The sequence below is a fragment of the Marmota monax genome, unplaced genomic scaffold, assembly GCF_021218885.2.
Source record: "Marmota monax isolate L192 unplaced genomic scaffold, Marmota_monax_Labrador192_F-V1.1 WCK01_AAM20220418_F8-fsc00060, whole genome shotgun sequence".
Taxonomy (NCBI): domain Eukaryota; kingdom Metazoa; phylum Chordata; class Mammalia; order Rodentia; family Sciuridae; genus Marmota; species Marmota monax.
In genome coordinates, this window is record NW_026692826.1 from 3,803,056 (window position 1) to 3,829,235 (window position 26,180).

Genomic DNA, 26,180 nt, shown 5'->3' on the forward strand with positions numbered 1-26,180 from the left:
TCATGGATCAGTTTTCTAAGGACTAGGAAAACTCATTAGTTTCCCTTGAATCTCTTTCTCTTTTTTTCTAACAGCCAATCTCTATTGTTCTTTCAGTCTTCCTTATTTTTTTCTTATATCTTCTCTCCTCTTCCCTCATAATCATCACATCCTACATCACTTCTGTTTTTTCCCTGTCCACCACTTGAAATGGTAAACCCTTTTGCAAACTTGCCATTTATTATAGGGAATAACTGATCACATCATTTCTGTTCATCGTGACAACATTGTAGACATCATAGCAGGAACTCTCTGGTTTAATGCTGTATATTGTTTTCATTGGTTGTTGTTGTTATTTCTCTCCTAAATGGGAAGGTATTGAAAACCTTCCGGGACACTTCATTCCACAGTATAGAAACTCTATTGCCTCACATCCATCTTGTTAGATGGGCGGACACACAAAGAACATGAAAAAGCATGGGAACAAATTGCCTCAAACAAACCAAGATACTTCAATAACAGATTTCACTGCCACCACAGTGGAAGAAATGTCAGAGAAAGACTTTGGAATGAACACAGTTAAACTAATCTGCAAGGTAAAGGACAATGTAAGGAGTGATAGCAGAGAGAAAATACAGAAACTGAAAGATCACTTCAATAAAGAGAAAGAGATTCTGAAAAAAAATCAAGCAGAAATTCTCAAAATGAAGTAATCAATAAACCAAATCAAAAATTCAATGGAAAGCATCACCAACAGATTAGACCACTTGTAGACAGTTTTAGGCAATAAAGACAAAATATGTAATCCTTTTTTATTTTGGTACCAGGAATTGAACCCAGGGGCACTCAACCACTGAGCCATATCCCCAACCCTTTTTAGTATTTTACTTACAGGCAAGGTCTTGCTGATTTGCAATTCACTTAATTGCTGAGGCTGGCTTTGAAATCAAGTTACTAAAGAAATGAAACCAGGTAATTCAAACATACTGACTTAGAAAGCTAACTTACTAGTAAGTCTTATCGTTTACACAAAACTAAATTCTATGGGACCAACTCTAACTTACTAGTTTTACATCCAGCATGTAATACTGCTAGCCCAGTATATAGGCAATCAACTAAATATTCATGAATGGACAAGTAAAGGAATAAGCAAATGAATATTCAGAATTACAATCAACATGTGCAACAAAAACGACTGCTGGAGCTGGAGATATAGCTCAGTTGGTAGAGTGCTGGCCTCGAATGCACAAGACCCTAGGCTCAATCACCAGTACCACAGAAAAAAAAAAAAGTCAAAATGTTAGTTATATCAATTTGTACATTTAAAATAATTGTATGAAAATAAATGAGTAAATAAAATATTTTTATATACTCTTATTTCAAAAATGGGTCTTACAGTAGAACACATTGGCACCATGAAATGATCAAAAGAAATTTACAAGAGAGCATATATTTAAAATTCAGTGAACTACAAGAAACAGCATCCTCTACCTTACCTTTTCAACAGGGAGAAGTGTTTGCAACAGGCGAACCGCAAACAGTGAGGTGCTGACAAAGGCCATCCTGTGGTGCACCAGCAGCATCTCTGTTTGCTCTAAATCAACGCTACTCTTATGGTAACACATGGTTTCTCCAAGGGACCCAAACACCAGGAGCAGTTTTTCTTTCTGAAAACATTTAAACAACAGAAAATTGAGGAAAATGACCAATTTTAGGAGTCCATGTAAAAACACCATTGAGATGAGTTTAAAATATCATTAAGCAGCAAAACCAACCAAAACAAAAATTTGGTCTTCTCAGTGAATAACCAATATCTGCTAAGATAATAAAAAAGTAGAAAAGAACGATAAGTATATATACATTCTTAAGAAAAACTAACAATTTTTAAGATTTTAATGATTTCATGTAATAATGACCAAAAGATAATGATAAAAAAACAATAGTTCCAGGAACCATACATTCCTCCTAGCATCTAATGCTCACCTGTTCCAACTTGGAACACGCACATGGAGCTAGCTCTCTTCAATCTGCATCAGGCAGCCGAAAGGGTGCCCAGCGCACGTGCAAGCATAAAGGGGAAAATGCATTAGCACAGGAGACATGATCCCTGTCCTCAAATTGATCCTAACCTTATTAAATAAATGAAAATGAGAAGCCAAAGAATTAAAAAGCATTTAAATATCAAATTACATAAATTCTTCCTGATTAAAGGTTTCTTTTTTACTTTGTTTCAAGTAGAAAATGTTCTCCCATCATAAATTCCTAAACAACTGGTCCTTAAACAGAAGCTATGCCTTTTAAGTTGAAAGGTATACATAAAAAATGAAGACAAAGGCAAAGCACAAGCAGACTAGCTTCTGAGTTATGTGTCCTAGATATGCTGACACGGCCCCAGGACCAGCCTCAGTGGCACAGCACGGAACAACAGCAACAAAAAGCTAGGATTCTTGTTCTTGATTTTCCACTGAAATAAAGTGCACAAAAAGGAAAACAGGAAATCAACTGAAAACTAAGAAGAAGAAAAAATCAGCTCACAGCAGGTCAGTTGGGAATTTAGAAGCAATGAGGCATCAGAAAGAAGAAAAGGTGGGCTGGGGTTGTGTGGCTCAGTGGTAGAGCGCTCGCCTCGCATGTTCGAGACCCTCAGCACCACATAAAAATAAATAAGTGAAATAAAGGTATTGTGTCCAACTACAACTAAAAAATAAACAAATATTTTTAAACAAAGAGGAAGAAGAAGAAAAGACTTTGTGTCAATGACACTGCAATGACAAGTGACAGAGAAGAAATGCAAAATTGAATAGAGGACAATCCAGGAGTCTGGGGCCATCCGAAATGAGGCCCGGCCGGCTCCTTACTCCTGTGAAAGAGGAGCGCCAAGGGAACAAGGAAACCAGCCTGACTTCAGGCCAGGGAGCGGACAGCACATACCCTGGGCCAATGTAATGTTTTAAAGTGTTCATTAGCAAGTTTTATATTTAAACAAAATTAATTCTAGTGAAAAGATCTCTTTCTCTTTTTACTTCAAGTGAAATAAAAATATTTAATTTTAGAGAGGAAAATTATTTTACTACATTGAAGTGAACTCAATCATAGAGTACAAACATAACCCAACTATCTGGAAATACCTAGAAACCTGATTATATATCCTCAGGTATTTAATTTCTGAATTAATAACAACAGATTTTTTTTTTTCAGTGCTGGGGATTGAACCCAGGCCTCAAACATGCTATGAAAGTGCTCCACCACTGACCACGTTCCCCAGCCCCATTTTTTATCCCTTTGATGCCTTAGGAAAAAATACTGCTTCTTTCCTCTTAACACCGGCAGAAGCAGGGACATTAAGAAATTTTATTTCTTTAAATATATATCCAAAGGATAGAGATTTCTCCCTCAAGAGGCATTTATCCTTTTTAAACAAGTAAATGAAATATAATTTCAAGTAGCAATGTTTAATTTAGCATTTCTAACATACCAATTGGCACTTATACAACAGATTTAACCTTTAAAGTAAAAATAATTCATTGAATCACAAAAGATCAGCAGCCAAAAGTTAAAAGTAAATGACTAACTTTTACAGATAAATGTTCTGGCCAAGAAATTTTAAGTTAATTTAAGAAGCAACTGATAAAGCATTCCTCACACTTCTCAGGAAAAACTCACTTGCCGAAAACCTTCAATATGTGAAAATCTCCTAAAAGTACTGCAAAATAGTGTGATAACCTTAAGGACTAAAGAAAAATCAAGATTAAGGACTACTATCAGAAACCGAAAGGCTTGAAATTATACAATATCCACTGTAAAACGCACAACTTCTCTTCTCAAAGGTTTGTGTAATTGAAAAAAATAATAAAGCTCTGGATTTTTTCACACAGGATGCTGTAGTTTGGATACTGAATGTCCCCGAAGGTCTATGTGTTGAAAGTTTGGTCCCCAGGGTGGTGCCATCAGGAGGTGCGTGGAACTTGAGGAGGTGGGGCCTAGTGGGAGGTCCCAGGTCATAAGGGGCATGCCCTCAAGGAGGACTGTGGGACCCCAGGCCTTTCCTCTTCCTTTTTTGTCTCCTATTACACACTCCCCACCAATGCCATCTGGTAGAGCCACCACAGGCCCAAAGCAATGAGTCTGCCCAATCTTTGACTGGAACCTCCAAAACTGAGACCAAATAATCCTTTTTCTCTTTTTAAGTTCGTTACCTCAGGTATTTTATATTATACTGAGAGAAGGCTGACTTGATTCACATAAGTACTGGTATTAGGTAAACATCTGGATTTTGTTTTATTTTGGTTTGGTTTGGTTTTGGTACTGGGGATTGAGCCCAGAAGTACTTTACCTCTGAGCCACATCCTCACACGTTTTCATGATTTTATTTGAGACAGGGTTTTGCCAAGTTACTTAGGGTCTGACTAAATTGCTGAGGCTGGCCTCAAACTTGCAATCCTCCTGCCTCAGCCTCCTGAGTCACTAAGATCACAGGTATGCCCACTGTGCCCAGCAAACATCTGTATTATCTGCATTTTATTTTACTTACTATCTTCTGACATCTATTCACAAGGATTTGAAATAGTCTGTAACAAAGTTTGACTAAATATAGACAGACCTAGATCAAAATAACAAAATTTTGAAAGGAAATTTTGTAATTATAATAGTCAATATATATTTTTATGACTATCAAACTTACATCCTTGACAAGGTAAGTAAAAGAAAGAAAGGAGTAAAGGCATGGACAGAAAGATAGACCTAACATTACCCAGCATATCAATTCTTCAAGGAAGGCAAGAGTACCACCAGATAATTTCAAAATAAAAGATATAAAATAATAAAGGATTTTTGATATATTGAAATTTCAAAATATATATGGTTTCCACTTACATAAACACATATTCTGGCAGTCCAAGATCTCTAAAATATTATCTTGTATTACAATAGTCCTAAAGCTACTGTGTACGTTGGCTACTCATGCAAAACATTACCTACCAAAACACTTATTACAAAAAAATACATTAAATATAATGCCATAATCTCCAAAATCATCACTCTTACTGAAATACAAACAGCAAAAATCAAGGCAACTTTCTGATCTCTGTACACCTTGAATGGTTATTCTAAGGTTGAATTGACCCTGTGAGTAACTATACCTTTAAGTCCCTAAAAACTTACAGATAAGCCAACTTGACTCAACATTAATCATGGAAATAGAAAAAAATTAAAACTCAAAACCATAATAGTTCTAAAAGAAAGCATAGGAAAGAAGTCTTTGTACCCCAGATCAGGCAAAAATCTCTTACTACAACATCATAAGCATGATCCATAATAGAAGAAACTAAAAAGTGGAACCTTATCAAAATTAAGGACTTCTGCTACTCAAAAAACTAAGTGATCATCTCAACAGACACAGAAAACTATGACAAATCCAACACTTCATGATAAAACAACAAACTAGGAATACAGAAAACTTCCTCATCTTTACAGAGGCATCTACAAAACTCTAGTTTTGTAGAACTAGTATCACATTTAATAGTGAAATACGGAATGCCTCCTCTCAGAGATCACACATTCACATGGTACCAAGGTTCCAACAAGACAACGGGGTGACATAAATCATTGCAGGGCATCCAAATTGGGCAGGAACAATAAAGATGTCTTTATCATAGTAACCTGATCCTAAATCTGTTCTTCATTCATGGGTAACACGATGCTATAGATAGAAAATCCTAAAACAAACAACAACTACAAGAACTAACATGCCCACCAAGACCACAGGATAAAAAATCAATATACAAAATCCAACCGAATTTCAATATACTAGGAATGAACAATCCAAACAATAAAATTTTTAAAATAGTTCATTCACAATGGCATTAAAAAGAAAAAAATACTTAGAAGTAAAGTTACATAAAAATAAACAAGTGAGTGAATAAAGATTTTACATGACAGAAGATCATTAGTAAAGTCACAAACATTTTTTTAAAAATACCTTACCTTACCACCACCCTCACTATCACCTAAACAGGAACAAAAAATTGCAACATACTTCAGACAGTTCAATGTTTCTAATCTATTAGAAATTGAGAAAAAGAACAAAAACCAATGACCCAAGAGAGAACAGATAAAAGTGTGAAGAGTTTACAGGCAAAGAGAAGGCAAATGACTCTTAAGATTACCAAAAAGATGCTCACGATTAACCTACTACACTGACAGGCAATATCTCATCAGAATGGCAAAAACCTGACATCTGGTTTTACACTCTAGGTAGCTCCTTCTAGGATGCTGCTGGTGGGTGAAAGAAATGGTGCAAGTACACAGGGAACTTGACAGTGGCTACAATTAAAAATACATTTACTTTCTGGAACAGTAATCTCACTTAAATCCTCCTCAGAGACACACTTGTGCAAGCATGAAGTGACATAAGTAATTACACATCACTCATGATTTGTACTAGCAATTATGATCATCACCAACAGATCAATGCACACACTGAAGCATCTGCAACCTATAAGGAAAGAATAAAGAAGATCTCAACATTCAGACACAGAATGACTTCTGTACCTTCTACCTCATGCACACACTATGCATTTTTAAGTTATAAAAACAAGTGTATATAATATTCTACCTTTAATGTAAGATATACAAAGTTGGTAAAACTCTACATGCTTTTTTTGCTTATATCTGCTAATAACTAAGAAAAAAATAGAGAGGATGAACCAGAAAATACAATTCAAATAGTTACCATTAGACAAAAAAAAAAAAAAAAAAAAACCTTAAAGGGAACAGAAAGTCAGGGAGACATCACTGAGCTACATTTTTATGAAGAGAAAATTTCCAAAAGTGGAAACAAATTGAAACAACTCAATGTTGATATTATAACAGAGAAAGAATTCTTTTGTGTGACTTTGAAGTACAGTATTTTGACAGTAACATATTGAGATTTAGTCTAAGTCAAAAAAACTGCTAGAAAATCTTGAACTTTATTAGAGTTGTTCACAGTGATATTAATATTGCTATTCTAAAACAATGTTTTATGTATGCTAAAGGTTCTAACTAACCAATTTGTTTTATATAGGGTCTAAGACTTTCTACAATCAAAAGTATAAGAAATACAAATTTAAAATCAGAAAAACAGCAATATGAACTCAAGATTTTTTAAATCATACATTTCCTAGTTTTGTTACTGAGAGGGAAGAATGATATCACTGTAGCTATAAACACTCCCAAAGACCCATTATTAGTCTTGATAGACCTTTCCCTATTAAAAATAACCAAAACCTCTGGAGAAATGACCTATTCAAGAATGGGGATAAAATAAGCCTAATTTTATTTCTGTGTCAGAAATAAAAGTATGAACTTCCAAAGACAAATGAAACCAGCTTCAAAGACCAAAAGTCAAATAAAATACTATTACCCATATCCCAAACAAAACATGATTTCTTACCATATTTATAGCAAAAAGGCTGTTGTCATCCCAGATATCAGCTGAAATTGCTTCACCAATAAGTATCATATCCTCTGCAAGCAATTCTAGAACTCTCATTATCATTTGTCTACTGCCTAGGAATACAAAGAGAAAGGAAAGAAGGGAAAAGTTTTCTTATTTTCAAATAATTAGTTGAATTTTCTAGCTAGACATGCCCCCAAATTCCTTCCTGCCTTTTTAAAAATTGTTTTAGAATTCTTAACAGAGATGAAAAAGGAAGTAACAATCTACAACCACCACCAAAGAATTCTGTTCCAATCATAACACTTCTTTTTTTTTTATTGCTGCATTAAAATTATACAAAAAGTGGGATGCATCACGCCAGACTTGTAATGTATACAACATAATTTGACGACTCTCCTTTCCCAGGACCTTCCGTACTCTCCCCTTAGAGTATTTCTTGGCCAAACAAATCAAATATGCTCATAATAGTTTAAAAGATAAGAAGAAAGCAGCAATAATCTAGCAGAAAAACTGTGACATAGGTTAAAACAATTTTTCAAATTCAGAGACTATCCACGTTACACAGTACATGGCACAGTACCAAGCAAGTTTAGAAGATGCATTCTAATAATTTCTAGCTAGTATTAGAAAGAAGAGGTTTTGTCATCGATAGTACTTTTCACACAGGAGTTACATGAGAAGCTATGTTTCAACTGGAACAACTAAAGGAATAATGTCCATGCAGATGTCTGCTGAAGAAACTTTAAGATATTCCATCTAATCCCACTTAAACTCCAAAAAAGTTCCAAAAGAAACTATATTGTCAAAGTCACACTCACCAGGACAATTTCCTTTCTCCAGAGAGTCAGAAAAACATAAAAAAAAAAAAAAAAAAAAAACACTTTGCAAGATTCTATGTGAAATAAGCTTTAAGATAAGACATTCCTTTTCCACATCCAAAAGGTTAACTTCTAATGAATAAACAAACTACTAGATCATAAGGCTGTAAGTTAATTTTTTCATTAAAACAGCTGGAGCAAGTTCTTTTAGAAACCTCTTCTCATATTGCACCATTAAAAGTTATGCAATAATTTACCACAAAAGGGCAAAAGAACATTTAGAAAATTTATGTACCACGATATAGCTTTATAATTATCAATGTGACTTTTTACAGCAAATTAACAAAAGGTTAAATGCAAAATAGTTAAGTCTAAAACTGTTCTTCCAGTATGCCAGGCAGATAAATACAAACACATTATAATGCCAAAGTTCAGATATTCCTTCATTTCACATTATAAGCATAGGAGTCAACATGTAGTCAACTCCTTAAAGTAGTTATTTATTCAATGAGAGGCAGGAGTAGACAGTTTTCTTCATTACCAAAGATTTCAATGCTATCCAAATATAAACCTTCCTCCTACTTTCCTCTCCATCACCTCAAGCAGGCAAAAATTGGCCAAAGGTCTTAAAGAACCATTAACACAGGATGCTTTTTACTTTAACAGTATAAAATAAGAAGGGCAAAACTTGCTCGTGTTCCTATCCTGACAAGTTCATCAATTACTAAAAACATACAGATTTAGAGGGGAAAAAAATAAAATCATTACTGCTTCCAAAGCCTTCTTTCCCTCACAAAGGCTGAAGTGTTCTGAACTCAGAAGAACCTTGAGCCAAGCCCTGCATTTAGCTATCTGACTTCAGGGAAGTCTGTAATCATTCTAAACTTGTTTCCTCATTTGAAAAAGTTAGGTAAAATGGTAACTACCACTACTGGGAGGAAGAAATGGATTGGTGTGAGAAAAGTGAGAAACAATGCACGTGAAACCAAGTACAACAGCTGAACTTAGAGGGGACCCAATACATGTGCTTTGTTACTAGACTCAAACATCAGTCATGCTGTTTTGCTGTTGTTACCACTCTTTAGTAAAAGAATACCTAAAACTTTTGAGCAAAAATGTAACCCCAGAATATTTGTGGATTTTTTTTTTGAAAGGTAAGAAGAGTCCAATTTGGGGATTTTGTTTTTAACGGTTCGTGGCCTGTAAGAAACAAATAGGAGGCATGAACAATAACTCACAAAGTATCTGAAGAGCAAAAGCTAAATGTTTTTATTCTGATCTATTTGTGCAGTATACCTTCTCTTTTTCCAGGGCTATTTTATTGTGTGTGCTTACATTTAAATACAAAAGTGGAGCCTGTGCCAATAAAAACACGTAAGTGGAAAAGGATACACTATCTGCTTAGCACTCCATGCCATCCACATTGAATTAAAACATAATAAAGACCTTATTAAATTCTTAGGAATTCAAACAAAAAAATAAGCAAAAATATATTCTAAAGACCCCGACATACAAAAAGGAAAAAAAGAAAAAAAATCCTGGAAAAAAATAGAAAACAAACACAAAACATATAAGAGGTAGGATTTTTAAAAACAACTAACCTGTTTTTAAGAGGGGAACTGCTGATTCCAGAATGAAGACACAGAACTGGGGAAGACTCAGCTGCTGGAATTGTAGTTCCAATGTGTCTTCAGTTTCTAGTTCTGGAAGATCTATGTGTCCCATATCCAAAGGTGAAAGGATAGATATCCTAGAGTTTATGTGAGCATGACTATTACTTCCGCTGTAAAGCAAACAAACCATAACCTTAAATATGGCAACAACCCTCAAGCAGATTTACTGTCTACCTGCTGCCCTTCATGTTAAGAAGCCTTACACTGGTCAAGACTATATTGCTTTATGCAACAGTTCAGGTAAGATATGTAAAAATCCTGACAAGTTCCCAAGATTAAATTCCATAAAGAGGACTTAAAATTATACATGAAGGAGATGGGAATATAGCTCAGTGGTAGAGAGCACTTGCCTAGCACATGGAAAGCTCTGTTTGATCCCCAGTGCCGCAAAATAAGAATAAAAAATGAAAGTTATACATGAAGCCAAAAACACATTTATATTTTGTTTTTCAAAACTATCTTGAAACATGTCAACATTTGTATAGTGACAATCAACACTAATAATAACCCACAATTTCTAAAAGAAAACAAGCAGATTTACAGCAAAGCTCTTATATAATCAATTTGCAAAGGCCAAACTAAATAGTTCATATAGTTTCATAGATATTCTGTGATTTTTACCAAACATTCTATGTAAGCCAATGTTAGCAACTAAAGAATATTTCCAGAAAAACTTCATGGGAATGGATTACTTTATTTAGTACATTCAACATTATATAATGATTTTGAAAATGCATCCAAAAAATGGAACATCTCATCTTCCTTGGCTTTCTTTACTGAAGAATTCTTAACTCGGGTCTCAAAATTTTTACTTTTGATGTGAAGCTTAATCACAGAGATACACAAATGCTATTTAACATTTAAGACTCCCCAAATTTTATACTTGTTTTTTCATTTCTTCAATTTTAAGATTCTAAGCATCCCAAAATACAGAAGTGGACCGGACTTCTATCAATCTCTGGAAGACTTGTGAGGAAGTTGTTCACTCAGGAGTAAAAATGTCTAGGCACGGAATGCACCAGAATGTGGTAGAAAGGTTAAGGATCAGACTTATCAACCATCTATCACATAAGAACTAAAAGCACAGGCTCTCCTATCGTATGACGCATTCTCAGCTCAGCTCTTTACCAACTACTATGCTCTCTACCTCCAGAGCTCAGGGTTTCCTGAAAAACATGATAATGATGATGATGACAATGATGATGACAGCAACTCTACTATAAGACTGCTATGAAGGTGACTAAAGGAGGGCAGGTGTGCAAAGCATGTGGCCGGATACCTTATGCACGTACAGACCTGTATCCATTCACTTGCCCCCAGAAGCAGCAGCAGCACAAGATGATACTCAGGTCAAAAGATACATATGCATGTCATTAAACACTTTTTGGAATGACACTAAAGAAGAGATTAGTGTTGTGTATAGTCTAGGATAAGGCAATATACAAACGCTAAGTCAACTCCTTTAGGCAAACATGATAATATGAGCAACCTGTATTTATACAAACAATAAATAAGATACTATAAATGAAGAGTCCTTGTTTAATAAAAAAATTCTCCAGTCACTCCTTTAGTAAACACTATTGCATTTAAATTATGATGGGACTTACAAGAATGTGTTTAAAAATAACAAAAATGTACCTGTCATTCAAAGCCACACTTTTTAAATTAGATCATATTCTTTTCAAAGCTGGTAAAACTTGGTGGATTTCTGGGGTTTTACAGTATTGAGGATTGAACCCTGGGTCTATACCTCTGAACTATATCCCTTGCCTTTATTCTTAATGTTTTATTTTGAGACAGAGTTTCACTAAGTTGACCATGCTGGCCTCAAACTTGCAGTCTCCCAAGCAGCTGGGACTACAAGCATGCAGAACCATACCCAGCTCATCATTTCTTTTTTAAGGAAACATAAACAAATAGAAAACATAGTTCAATGTGTAGAACAGAGATACTATTTCGTGAACATGCTGTTCGGGTGCACACAAATACACAGGGCATATGTTTGTGTACCAAGTGCTTAGTTTCAACATAATATTTATTTATTTATTTTTAATGTAGATCCTGATGTAAAAAATATGAGAAAAGTACACCTGGGATAACATTCAAAAAAGAAGACAGAGAAGACTAATTATCTCCCTCTGAAATTAAAACACACACACATTAACTAAGCTTTTTCTAATTTCCCATGAACACAACCACCAGTCACCTGGAGGACACTGCATCCCAGTCCTGGCCATCTCCTCTGGGCCGTTGGCCTGTGCGCCCCACCACAGAAGGCCGAGGGCTGCTGCTTCCCGGGGATGGGTTCGGGGAATGATGAATAACTCTTACTTCATGACAATAAGACAAGGAAGAGTTTTGGGAAATTATGTCTGGGAAAATAAATTTTAAAATAAGTTTATCCCTTGGTAGAAACAGATTTCTGATTATGTAGTATATGTATAATTCTTCAAAACAAATAACAAAATTAAAAAGTAGAAATGCTTCCATGGGGTAAAAATAAAAGTAAAGATCAAACTTTTCTGCATGTATTCATTTAGCAATTACAGGTTTTTATCCAACTAGTCTGATTATATGGAACATTCTAGTCACTGGAAGTCACAGTGTTAGAGACCACCAAGAAGAAAGATACTTGATCATGTACACCAGTGCTGAAAACTCTGAGAACCCCTACCTCAAACCATATACAAAATTAAATCAAAATGGATCAAAAATCTAAATATAAAAACCATTATGCTCTTAACAAAAAATATAAATCTTCATGACTTTGGATTTGGCACATAAAAGACACAAACCACAAAAAAATGTAAATTGAACCTCATAAAAATTAAAAACTTCAGTGCATAGAAGGACATTATCAGGAAAATATAAAGGCAAGGCTAGGGATACAGCTCGTGATAAAGCATTCTCCTAGAATGTGTAAGGTCCTGGGTTCAACCCCCAAATACAGAAAAACAAAACAAACAGGCTATAGGATGGGAAACAAATTTTTCTTACAAAAAAATGTATCAGATAAGGGCTTAATATTTAGAATGCACAAATAACTCCTAAAACTCAACAGTAAAGAAACAAACAACCCAACTGAAAAATGGGCAAAGGACTTTTAGTAGACATTCCCCAAAGAAGATATAAAAATGAATGGTAAGTACATGAAAGTCAGTAGGGAAATAATTATCATTAGTTTTGGGAAATGCAAAGCAAACCACAAAGATGCCAGGCACAGTGGTACACGTCTGTAATCCCAGCAACTCAGGAATATGAGGTAGGAGGATCACATGTTCAATGCCAGCCTCAACAACTTGGCAAACCCTGACTCAAAATAAAAAATGAAAAGGAGTGGGGATGTAGCTCCATAGTAAAGCCCCCTTAGGTTCAATCTGGTACCAAAAAAGAAAAAACAATGAAACCACAATGACATACCACTTCATACGTACTGGAACGGTTATGAGTTTTTAAAAAAGAAAGAAATAACAAGTGTTAGTGAAGAAATTCCCTACATTGGAAGCTTCACAGATTGCTGGTGGGAATGTAAAATTGTACAAGTGTTGTGAAAAATAGGTTGATGGTTCCTCAAAAAGCTAACAAAAGAATTGTTTGCTTATGATCCAGCAATCTCACTCCTCAACACATTTCCAAATGAACTAAAAACAAGGACTCAAACAGATACTTGCATGTCAGCATTCACTGAAGCAGTGCTTGCAATAGCCAAAAGATAGACACAACCATGTGTCCATTGAGATGAATAAACAAAATGTAGAATATGCATACAATAAAATATTATTCAGCCACAAGAAGTAATGAAACTCTGATACATGGTACAGTGTAGACAAAGCTTAAAAATATTATAAGCACAATAACCCAGACACAAAAGATAACTACTGTGTGACCTCATGAATATGAGGCACCTAGAACAGACAAATTCAGAAAAGATTAGAGCTTACCAGGGGACTGAAGAAAGAGGAAATAAAGCGTTACCACTTAATGATTATGGAGTTTCTGTTTAGAATAATGAAAAAGGTTTAGAAACAGAGGTGATGACTGCATGATGTGAACATAATGCCACTGCACTGTACACTTAAAAATGGCTACAATGCATTTTTATGTGACAAAAATATACATAACCCATAATAAAAAGGGCATTTATAAGGGAAAAAAATAACAACTCTCCAAGAACTTCTTACTATACTTCAGAGAAACATAAAAATCCTTACTAAGAAGTACATCCCCCAACATACTCCAGCCCCTAATTCCCTCTTTGATGGCACCTTACTCCCATCCTGCCAGTCCACTACATTCCACTCTCATAGGTCTTATTTCTCTCTCTCTCTCTCTCTCTTTTTTTTTTTTTTTGGGTGGTGCTGGGGATTGAACCCAGTTCCTGGTGCACTCAAGGCAAGCACTCTTCCTCGTGAGCTATATACCCCCAGCTCACAGGTCTTATTTCTTTTAATCAAGCGCAGCATGCTCACCACTGTCTTGAGGTCCCTGACCTTCCCTGAAATACTCTTTCCCCTCAAGTGGAGGATTTCTTGTCACCCTCAGGTTTCCACCTCTGACCATCCTATCCACAGTCAGCTATGAGGTGGGGATGTGATTCAGTGGTGAGGCCCTGGCTCAGATCCTGTACTGCAAAGTCAAATCAATCAACAGAGTAAGCTATGTATCCCTGGTCGTGTTCTGTCACACTAGCCCTTCCTTAGAGGGCTTAAGAAGTTACCTGAACCAAACCTACGTATTTATATCTTTCTCCTGTTGTATAAAATACAAGTCATGAGGACAAGGACTTTTACTGTTTGTTCAATGCTATAATTTCCCAGAGTCTGGAATACCAGCTGGCACACAGTAGATGACAAATAAATATTTATTTAATACACTGATAAATCTTCATTGACATCACCTATTTTACCAAACATGAAAAATCCCTTTCTAATTAGGTATGGGATACCCAGAAGCTCTCTGTTGTCACTCACTTGCAGAAAGTGGTACCTCAAGAGTGACCCTAAACATACCAAATCTATAATAAAGCCAATCCAAAGCATAAATATTCAAAGAGCAAAGTCAGTGAAACTCCCAATAAAATAGAGATTTATGTCAGACATGATGAGAAATGGCTGTAATCTAATGTTCAATTTTCAATCTATACTGTGTAAGCATACAGAAGTAAGTTGTAGATACTGTTTTATCAAGACCAATACAGTACTCTATTTGGTCATAAGGTGGCACTTTTTCTCTGAAAAGTCTGGCATTGCCATCATAAACTCCAACTACGTCACAAATTGCAAAAAAATAGTTTTGATAAAATACAAACCAATATTTTTCAAACCAAAGAATTTGTTAACACAATATATAACCTGTTCAAATTTCCCAAATGAATAGCCATTTTCAGAAAAACACTTTGCAAATGCCTCTTATTAAAGGGGAAAATAAAAAGCACGGGATCTCATGGTAGCTCTGTCATTCACTCAATTTCTACTCATAGATTTGGTGACATTTAGAAGTGGGAGTTTATGCTGTGAAATGTATACAAGTACACCCTAAAGTATAGTCAACAGTGCTCAGAAAAATCTGCAAGTATCATCAGTGGATAGTGAATACATAAACACAAATACCTTGTTTGTTAGAGAAAAAATGTGGGTCTCGGTGAAAGTTAAGTCTATTTCTTAAATATATGCACAGCTGCTGCAGACAAGACACTGCCTGTAATGCCAAGCGATGTTTTCCATCTCCTCCAAAGGCCAGTTTCAATAGAGACAAAAGGTTCTGAAATAGTCGAGAAAATGATTAATCAAACAAAGTACTTAACTTCCAAGAAGGATATGGAGCTTAAGAGTAGGTGACTAATCAAAGGAACTAAATAAATCGCCAAATATTTGTAAAACAAACAATTATGGGCAAATATGACTTACCAAAGTGCAGAAAGATCAAAATAAGGTAATAAATTTTTTTAAAATAGTGTTTCTTATTTCTAAAATCTGTGAAGTATCAATTCTAAGATAAAATAAAAACAATTATCCCCCATTCAGGATATCACATTACATAGAACTATCCCCCACAACCCCCAGTACTGGGATTTAACACAGGGTCTTTCACATGCTAGACAAGCACTCTACCACTGAGCTACATTCCCAGCCTTTTACTTTTTCATTTCATTTCATCATTTCTTTTCATTTTGAAATGGGATCTAAGTTTCCCAGGCTGGCCTCGAACTTGCAATCCTACTGCTTCAGCCTCTTCAGCAGCTAGGATTATAGGGAAGTACACAATGCCTGGCTCACACACAGAACTTTTCAAAAACCACAGCGAGTCCTATTCATCTCAAACAATTGAATCACTTTACCACGTCTTGGCAATTAACAACTTTTTCTCTGTGACCATCTGCCAGTTGTGACAGAATGAGTTCCTAGTCGCCATTCAAAGTACTTTTCAGCCTGAGTGTGGAGTGAGGACTTAAAGTACTAGGAGATGCTGTTTGTATGTCACAATCTCCACCCTGGACCTCTCTTTCCCCCTCTCTCTCTGCTAGAAAAGCAAGAAGCTAGTCAAAAGAAAAGAGCCTGTCAATACTCTTCACTGCAGATGTGTTTGTCTAGCATACAGCATTGCGCCTGGGACATAGTGATACTCAAAATAAATAAATTTACTGCTGCTCAACCTTAATTTTCAATGTTTATTCTCCTCTTTAGATGACCCATAAGTGGTAATTCAAGGTGGCTGAATACCACTGCAAGTGCCAAATGAGACTTCTACCTGTGGGGAAAACTGTAACTATCCCAATAAGTTAGAGAATAAGAAGCTTAAATAGCAAAATACTTCATTTTTTAAAATACATTAGTACAAATTTCCTTCCCAGACGACTCCTCTGCAAAATTTGTTTTACTGCAAAAAGTTCTCTATCAAACGATTACAGAAGGTACTCACCTGAACAATTTTTGGCCTCTGAAGGAAAATCTCGGCAGGGAAATCTTGCATGATAACATCCTTCAATAGTTCACAGGTATTCCAGATCAAAGTTTGGTTACTACTTCTTAAAGAGCTACGAAATAGAGTATTCATTTTTAAAAACCAGTTCATCTACACCAAACTCTATTAGATACCAAAAGGCACAGTGACTCTCCCAACAATCCTTTAGATCTCAGCCGAGATATCCATTCCCCTGGGAAGCCTTCCCAGATCTTTTTTCTGGTCAATAAAACAACTCTGAGGAGGTGCTTCTTCCATATGCCTACATTTTGTGATAAAATAATTGCTTGTTGACTTTGTATTCTTTAATATACACTCTCCTCAAGAGCAGGAACTACGTCATGTTAACAATCATATATCCAAAGACAACCATAAAGCTACAAAATGCATCAATGAGGTCAAAAGTCAAGGAATTCAATAAAATTTAAATAACTTAAGAGAAAAACAGTACAGAGGTAAATTCTAGGAACTAGTTACCTTAGTGGTATTCTCTGCTCTACTTAAAAAAGGAATGGACACACTTCTTATTCCATATAGGTCCTGCCCTCAACTCCTACCCACTAGGGATGTAGCAATTGTTCACCTTCCACCCAAAGAAATCAAACCCCTTTCCCTGAATCCAGTCCAGCACATGAAGGTGAGCACCAGAAACTTTCATGACCTCTTCCTTAGGGACTAACTCAGAACCCACAGATCAAACAACCCCTGGCCCTTTCCTAGGGACACTCTACTCTTAAATATTTTGTCCCAAGAAAACTGATGCCTTTAAAGTGATATCATCAAAAACCATTTAATAGTATCCACGTGTATCAAGCCCCAACTCTAACTGCATGTTTTTCTTTATTTTCCAGATTCATACCCAAAAAAACGCAGACAACTCCTTTATTGCTGCATTCAATGAAATCACACCAAATGAATCTGGACATTAAAATGCTTCAAACTTCTATATTTTAGTGATCTACTTTTGAAGGCAATAATGAATATCCATAACATTAGATCAGTAGTACCCAGCCTTCTCAACATGGTAAATTTTTCTCCTAATGAAGCTGGTATTTTGAAATATGTTCTACCAAATAGAATAAACTTATGTCTAATTTTTCCATTTCATGTATTAATCAGGGGCAGAAGGAAAGGCCAAAGCAGCTGGTTAAAAAATATGTTATGAAGGGCTATTTAAAATTCTAACCACAAAAAAGAACTGGGCCCCACACAGTGTCCCAGGATTATAATCCCAGCAACTCAGGAATCTGAGGCAGGAAGAGCGCAAGTTCCACACCAGCATCAGAAACCTAAGGAGACCCATTCTCAAAATAATAAAAAGGACTGAGGCTGTGACTCATGGCAAATTACCCCGGGGTTCAAACACCAGTACCTAAAGAGAGACAGAGATGAGAGGGGGGTGGGGGAAGGGGAGAGGGAGGGGGAGGGAGAAACAATCTGAATATGTAGATTGACTAAAAACAAATGGGAATTTTCTGGCTTGCTTTTTAAAATACAAAAAATCATACAATCACTGCTATTTTTCACACAACTTAATAAATTTTTAGCTGAAAGTATATAGTAATAACTGTCAGATTTAATGGCTATGAACCAACAAAAATCAGAGAAATACATCAGACACTGTACCTTTCATTAGACGAGAGAACATGCCTGTCTGTTGTGGTCAGGGGTAGCCAAGGAAACGTAGAAAACTTCAAACACTTCACAGTCTGGCTTACTGTTAATGGAATAACAAAACTAAAGATGCAAAGTAATAAAAAATAGCAGAGTCACCTTAAAAGAGTCCCAAAATAAAGACTTTGTCTTCCAGCAGTCTAAAACACTTCAAACAAGGCCAGCTGCATATATCTTTTCTCACAGGAGAAATAACAGAGCTCTCCATAATTTAAACAGAACTCATTAAAATGAGAATTAAAAGAATAAATTACCTACAAACTGACATTGAATGACATTTAGTTTTAATTAGGCCAGGCACAGTTGAGCACACCTGTAATCCCAGTGGCTCAGGAGGCTGAGACAGGAAGATCGCAAGTTCAAAGCCAGCCTCTGCAAAGGTGAGGCGCTAAGCAACTCAGTGAGACCCTGTCTCTAAATAAAATACAAAATAGGTCTGAGAATGTGGCTCAATGGTTGGGTGCCCCTGAGTTCAATCCCTGGTATCCCTCCCCCCAAAAAAAGTTTCAATTAAATTTTCTATTTTACCCTGTGGCTGATCAGAACATTGAGCTTGATTTATCATAAAAGGATCTGGCATTCGGAGAAAACTTTTACCTACAGAAATTACAAAAATATAAACATAATTGTATACTATATGTAGTCATGTCCTAATATCCTATCTGGTGTTAAATGTTTAAACCTCTAAGATGGTAAAGACTAAAAGGCTGGAAACCAAGTATCAGAGCTCAAATAGGATTAAAGTAAATTTGTGAAATCAACAGTTTTAAGCTACTCCCAAATTATTTTTTAATAGATCTTATGTTGTATAAGTTAAGGAGGCAACACTGAAAAATAGCAGCTACAAAGCCTTTCCAAATTGCAAATCTTTCTGACAAATGCTTTAAAAAGAACACAGAATCATTAAACATAAATAAGTGTTATGGTTCGCAAATGACCGACGGGTGCCCCAAAAGTTCGTGTGTGAGGCAATGCAAGAAAGTTTAGAGGTGAAATGATGGGGTTACGAGAGCCTTAACCCAGTAAGTGCATTTAATCTATTGATAGGAATTAACTGGGTGGTAACTGTAGGCAGGTAGGGTGTGGCTGAAGATGTGGATCATTGGGGGTGTGCCTGTGAGGTACATATTTTGTCCCTGGTGAGCCAAGTTTAATCTCTCTCTGCTTCCTCGTGGCCATGTCCTGAGATACTATCCTCTACCACACTTTTCTGCCATGATGTTCTGCCTCACCTTGAGCCCAGAGCAATGGAGCCAGACATCTATAGAATGAGATCTCTGAAACTGTGAGCCCCAAAATAAACTTTTCCTCTTCTAAAATTGTTCTTGTCAGGTCTTTTGGTCACAGCAGCAAAAAAAGCTGATTAAAATAAACTGCATTATTAAATTCTAAAACACAGCCCAGTAACTTCTTTTGAAAGTTGCTAATATAATAAGCAGGGTCACTTTCTAAGAAAATAGTGACAGGCAGGTTAAAGGAAGGACATGCTTATACTACACACATCAAGATATGTCCAAAATAAGCCATCCTGTCAATCCAGACAAAATGGAATTCACATAAGCATTAATCTTAACTGGCCTTCAAGTTTTCACCGGTTTTACTTAAAACACTCCTGCTCACCAGTTCTGGAGATACCCAAACTCTTCAAATGTCTTTCATGGTCACTCAATAAAGCATTGTAGCCATAAAGAAATACCATCTTACCTCAAAAACAAAGTTCCCTACAAGTCTAACAAAACTTATCCTAAAGGAAATATAAAGAAAGTATTTTACAGCAAGTTTTCTGTTCTTCTTATGCTTCAACCTGTCAGTTTCCAAGAAAGTGTTTTAGAAACAAGGCTTCAACATTGTCACCAAAAAGCTGGATATCAGCTTTTCTGGAACACAACCTTTTTATTTCAACTATGAAAGCAATAAAATGTTAAGTACCTGCTAATTTAACGATTTCCTACATCACTTAGGACAAAGTTTTTAATCTTTTCAAGCTTAGTGTCTTCATCAGTAAAATGGGAATACTAATAATACATTTCACTGTGACTCCATGTTAATTTGGATATACCTTAACGAAATACAATGGATATATTTCAGACACAGTGAATATATCTAATATATTTTAGCACTGCTTTAGACCCCTGGGATAAAGCAGTGTTCACAGCTATCACTAAGTTTATAATGAGGGAGACAAGGTAAAAACATAACTTCAGAGCATAAAATGTGTTAGGAAGAAAAACAAAATAGGAAGAAAATGATCACTGACTAGAATCATCAGGAAGTCTCTTTAAAAAGGTGGCACATGAGCAGAAACAAGACTAAATACAGCCTGACACAAAAAAGACCTGGAAATGAGATTCCCTGAGATTCCAGGGAGACAGCTCTAAAGCAAAACTGTTTAATCTCTAGTTAACTTAATGTTGACAAGTGGTTAAAAAAGAACTAAGATGATCCTGCACCACTCAGTGAGCTAGAGAATAAGACAACACAAGCACAGTGCATGGGCACTGCCTGACAAAGGATGTGTTCCACAGACACCATTTCCACCCACCTACACAGCTGCTCCAATACAGTTATAACAACATGAAATTTCACCAGCAAGGTCTATATTATGAACTAATTCAAAGCAACTGAAACATTTAGCTTGTATCGAAACATTCAAGTTGGACCATGATATGTCTTCCTAGCAATGAGGAAGCCCACACTGGTTTCTTCTTTTTCAGGTCAAGGGTACACACATACCCACTGGTGGCACAGGCACTTCCGTCTGCTGGAAATTACTTTTGTCTTGGGGGAAATATCCTATTAAGATTTCAGGTTGTTGTGACATTTCTAAAAAGAAAAAATATATATATATGTATATTCTATGTTATTGAGTCATTAGTTGCTAAAAGTAAAGTTTCCTCTGTTTAAGTATGAAAGTTTTCTTCTTTTGAACCATTTTAAAAACTAAAACAATCTTGTTTTTTCTTTGAGTAGAATTTCTGAAGAGAAAAAAAAAAACTGTTCAACCAATTTCCAATTGAAGGCTTCTCCCCCCCTCTTTCATTTACTGTCAAGCAAATACAAATAACTGTTAGAATGCAAATATCCACAATTATGCAAAAAGTCTGCCACAAAGTATTCAAGGACAGCCCACCTATGCTTCTTAGTCTACCCACTCTTCTACTCCAATTTTTATAGTTCCTAATCTCATCAATTTTCATTAACAACTTTAAAAGAGTCATCAAAAACAAAGGAGTCAATCATTATTTTCAATACTTCTGAAACTCAATCATATGTGATCAATGAAAATGAGAATGACAATGAGTAAAAGTCTAAAACTAGGGGCTGGGGATGTGGCTCAAGCGGTAGCGCGCTTGCCTGGCGTGCGTGCGGCCCGGGTTCGATCCTCAGCACCACATACAAACAAAGATGTTGTGTCCGCCGAAAACTAAAAAATAAATATTAAAATTCTCTCTCTCTCTCTTTTTAAAAAAAAAAGTCTAAAACTAAATTCTGTGTTTGAACTGCTCATGCCAGTATTTCCAATTAATACAGTAGTTACTGTTAATACAGATAATTAAAAATTAGCCCTCAACCATTCCTCTAATCTCACCTGCAACTAATGATATTAAAATTCACAATTTAAGATTTTACTTTGTGATAGCTCAGAAAATGTAAAATAGCAATCAATCAAGATTTGAAGCCAAATAAAGCAAAATTAGAATTCTGGCTCTGCCTTAGATTAGAAAACAGTAATTTGGGGCAAGTTACTTTTCATTTTTATTCTCACCTATAAAATTAGACTAATAGCTTCTCAATTAAAGGACTACTTTAAAGTTCAGTGAGACAATCTGTTTAAATCAATTCATTCAGTGCCCCATAATAACACTCAATAAATAGTAACTGCTAATGTTGCTTTTAAGAACAGCATCAGCAGTTGAAACAGTAGGAGTAGTGCAATTACCATCTGTTAGACAAAAATATGGTCTAACAGATTAAGCAATCAAAACTATTTTTAAAATACTTTTACTACTCACTCACATAAATCACATTAGCATTTTTTTCCTTCAATCAATTCAAATGTTTTCCATGTGTAAGGCACTATACTGGGCACTAAAATCATGTACCACAAGAACACACAATAGCAGCTAACAATGTATGCTAGGTCTTATTCCTCACAACAATTCTATGAAAAATATGTTCTTCCTTATTATCCCAATTTTTTGATGAGAAACTGAAGCTTGGAAGGAGCCAAGACCACACAGCAGAGGCTTACCGCTCTGATTTTAGCCAGTATAACACTGTACATTGCAGCCTATGAAATACTTGCATTATGTCATTTTAATTGGTCTCCATACAAACTCATGAGGTAGGACAAATACCATTAATATAAAGAATATTGTCCAAAAATGCCTAGAATAAAGCACTTAAAATAATGTCTGACATATACTAATTAATGCTCAATAAAAATGTGTTGTGAAGCAGAGGATGCAGCTCAGTTATAGAGCGCTTGCCTAGCATGCTACAAGCCTACGTTCACTCCCCAGCACCACAAAAAAAAAAAAAAAAAGTATTATTATTGTTAAAGAAATAATATGTCAAATTACTCTCAGAAAAACAAAGTCAGTGGCATCTTTCTGGCCTGACCAAAACAGCAAGAAATACAAATGTATCCTTTTCTGAATAACAGTAGAGGGGCTGAAGGATGGAGATCAATCATACAAGCAGCAAAAAAAAAAAAAAAAAATTAAATTTGGGAAGGGTAAGAGGAAACTTTTTTAAGTTTAATACTCTCTTTCTTAAAATTTACCATGATAACCAATACACTTATTTTAACAGATTCCATATAATTTATTACAAAGCATTACCAGTTTGATTGGTCTGATGAGAGGCAGAATACAGTACAGGAGCTTCTGAAAGAAGAACAAAGAGTCCATCCAGAATGCCATCGATTTCAGTCTGCAGATTTGGCTCCACATTAGGGCGAAGCTTAGAGAAGAACTCTACTGCACCAAGGTCAACCAGATGCTGGACTGCAGGGGGATACTGAATAAAAAGAGGGACAACCTTGAGAATAACTATAAATATGAAACTCTCTAAACTTTTTGTCTTACAGCAACCAAAACAAAATTGATTTGGTGTATCTGATACTCCTTTTTTTGAAAAACAAATCTTGCTTTGTTGTGCTTTAAAGTAAACAACTTCCTTTAATAGGACATAACTTTACAGGACTTACATAAAACTGTCTGTAACAGTTATGAAAGAGGGGCCAAGGTGCTGAGGATGTGGCTCAAGTGGTAGTGAGCTTGCCTAGCATGTGTGAGGCACTGGGTTCGATTCTCAGCACCACACAAAAATAAAATAAAGATTGTGTTCACCTAAAACTAAAAAAAAAATAAAATATAAAAAAAAGATGAGCCAAAACACTGAGCACCAGAAATACACACTATTAATTCCAACTGTTCATTTATTTAATAGGTTACTTTTCTGCACTGACCCCTTATTATCCTCTCTTATTTCAAGTCAGTCATTAAAATGCCAAATAAGAATCCCCCACCAACATACAGGTGGTGGATTAAAAGTATGAAAGGCTAAACTTACATTTTGACATTTTCACCCTGACAACTAACTATTCTTGAGGTAGGCATGGGAACATAAATCTAAAGACTAGACATGAGAAAGCAACTTAATAAACTTGCTATTTATTAAACATGGTCTGTAATATCGTTTTAAAATGTGCTCTCTTTAATACTGACACATCTAATGTTAACACCGAAAATCAGAAATAGTAAAAAAATACAATGACCAATTATCCTCCAAACATGGTTGCAGAAGTCAAGAACGTACCAGAACTCAGAGTAGTTCTGGTTCTATGTCTGAACACAGTTAAGAGGCAATGTTAGAAACAACACCCCAAGTAAGAGAAAAGGGGAATGGGCAACACAGGTAGAGATTAATTAAAACCCAACGTCTCTGCTGGTTTTAAGAATTGCTGTAAAGCCCAGTTTCTGAACTTCCAATAAATGCTACAACTAGATGACTAAGAAACACTCACTCGTCTGGTTGTTTTCTCTTTCAAAAGGAACTCACCTTGACCAGTCTGCTCAGCAGGCTCAGCACGTCTTCTTTCATGGGAACCGAGGGGAAGTTGAACCACTCCAGCAGGCGGAGGAAAAGCAGCCGCTCCTGGATCAGATCCGCATAGCCGATTAAGTTGTGCTCCACCTTGCAGATTATGCTCCGGAGCGCGCGCTCCCGGATCTCGGCCAGCTGGTGACCTGTCAAAGCAGCACAGCACAAAACGGCCTCACCGAGCGACCGCGCAGGGACGCCCACCCACCCCGGCCTCGCTCCAGGGCCGAGCCGTTCGCCTGGGCCGGGGGCCGGTGACGGAGCAGAGTAGCCGCGGCTTCGGAGCAGGCCCCCGGCGCGCTGGGGCTGCGCACGGCGGAGGGTCCCCGGGGCTGCCCGGCGAAACCCGCACAAGAGGCAGCCTTCCTCCGCCGCCGACGCGGCGTGACCTGCCACGACCAGGCGGCCCCGGCGAAGGGGAACGGTTACCGAGTTTCCTGATGAGCCCGCTCAAGACCATCGCCTTTTCGCAGTCTGCAGCCACCGGAGAATTAAACCGCCGCGCCACGGAGTCCGGCTGCGATCAATGTCCCCCAGAAACACGGCCCAGCGAGACAGTGAGTTCCGTAACGCATGCGCCAGCCACTCGAAAAGTTAGGGGCGTTCCGGGATGTGGTCTCGATGTCCGCACTGCCAGAGAAGCTTACTGCTTTTTTTTATAATCAACCCCCCGCAATCCCTAGACAGCAGTCTCTGTCGTAAGAATGAAGGGGCTAAACAGGGGGAGAACCAGCTCTGGCCGCTGTGCACGTCGGGAGTTGTAGTCCTTGCTCGAACGTGCTCCTGTACGGAGTTCCGGACACGCCCCGTCTGACCTCCTTCCAGGAGTTCCGGCCTCCGAGCGCGGGCTCAGACGCGGGACCGGTAGCCCGGGCAGAAACCTAATCCTCTGCCCACCCGCTCCCCCAGCCGGAGGGTTCGTTTAAGACCCAGCCCATCTGAATGTTCAGTTCCCAGAACATCACGAGTTAGAATACAGAGTGGTTTTTGCATTTTTGCTTCCTTGCCCCACCTCGTCCATTATTAAATGACTCTACCTGTAAAATGTACCAGCAAATCCGTGCAATGCTCCAGGATACCTAAATCCAGGTACAAACAGTAAGCCAGAAAAGGAGGGGTGGAGAAGGAAATAGGAGAATCCGAGAGAAAAAAGAAGCTGTATAAGGAAGAAGGGGCCAGGGACGGGTGGGATGTGAGGATTAGTATTTGGATCCCAAGGTTGATTTTTTCCCACTGTGCCCTGTGTTCTGTATCAACAAATGGAGGAAGGCGGAAATTATAACAAACCGCCAGAGCAACACCAACAAAATTAAACTGGTAAAATGCTTTGCATTTTAGATGGCATCGTGTTTCACTGATCTTTTCAGCTTCCCTATAAAAGGGATGTCAACACAGTATTTCCACTCTTACTTGGCAAAAGAAGAAACTTAAAAGACAGAAAAGTATTCTGCACATTATTAAGTCCTACTTATTATATTCAACACAAAGAAATTATGTAACATTTTCCTAAGTGTTGATCCAGCAATCTCT

General features: G+C 36.8%; 1 protein-coding gene across 7 annotated transcripts in view; it reads right to left on the minus strand.

The window, feature by feature from the left end:
* Rttn (rotatin) overlaps window positions 1–25,326 on the minus strand; it is a 158,558-nt gene extending 133,232 nt beyond the window's left edge. For 2 of the 7 annotated variants that reach the window (XM_046448652.2, XM_046448649.2), the window contains exons 1-12: window positions 25,080–25,319; window positions 24,609–24,796; window positions 23,387–23,564; window positions 21,276–21,365; window positions 19,071–19,139; window positions 18,495–18,585; window positions 16,827–16,941; window positions 15,518–15,668; window positions 12,115–12,280; window positions 9,837–10,018; window positions 7,412–7,527; window positions 1,476–1,646 (exon numbers count right to left, since the gene is read on the minus strand). In XM_046448652.2, the coding sequence (XP_046304608.1) occupies window positions 1,476–1,646; window positions 7,412–7,527; window positions 9,837–10,018; window positions 12,115–12,280; window positions 15,518–15,668; window positions 16,827–16,941; window positions 18,495–18,585; window positions 19,071–19,139; window positions 21,276–21,365; window positions 23,387–23,564; window positions 24,609–24,796; window positions 25,080–25,110 (1,548 nt within the window). In that variant the 5' untranslated portion in view covers window positions 25,111–25,319. Of the gene's footprint in view, window positions 1–1,475; window positions 1,647–1,962; window positions 5,491–7,411; window positions 7,528–9,836; window positions 10,019–12,114; window positions 12,281–15,517; window positions 15,669–16,826; window positions 16,942–18,494; window positions 18,586–19,070; window positions 19,140–21,275; window positions 21,366–23,386; window positions 23,565–24,608; window positions 24,797–25,079 lie in introns of those variants that run through there. The other 5 variants (XM_046448653.2, XM_046448655.2, XM_046448650.2 and 2 more) reach the window with 5 other exon arrangements.
* Window positions 25,327–26,180: the final 854 nt, after the last annotated feature.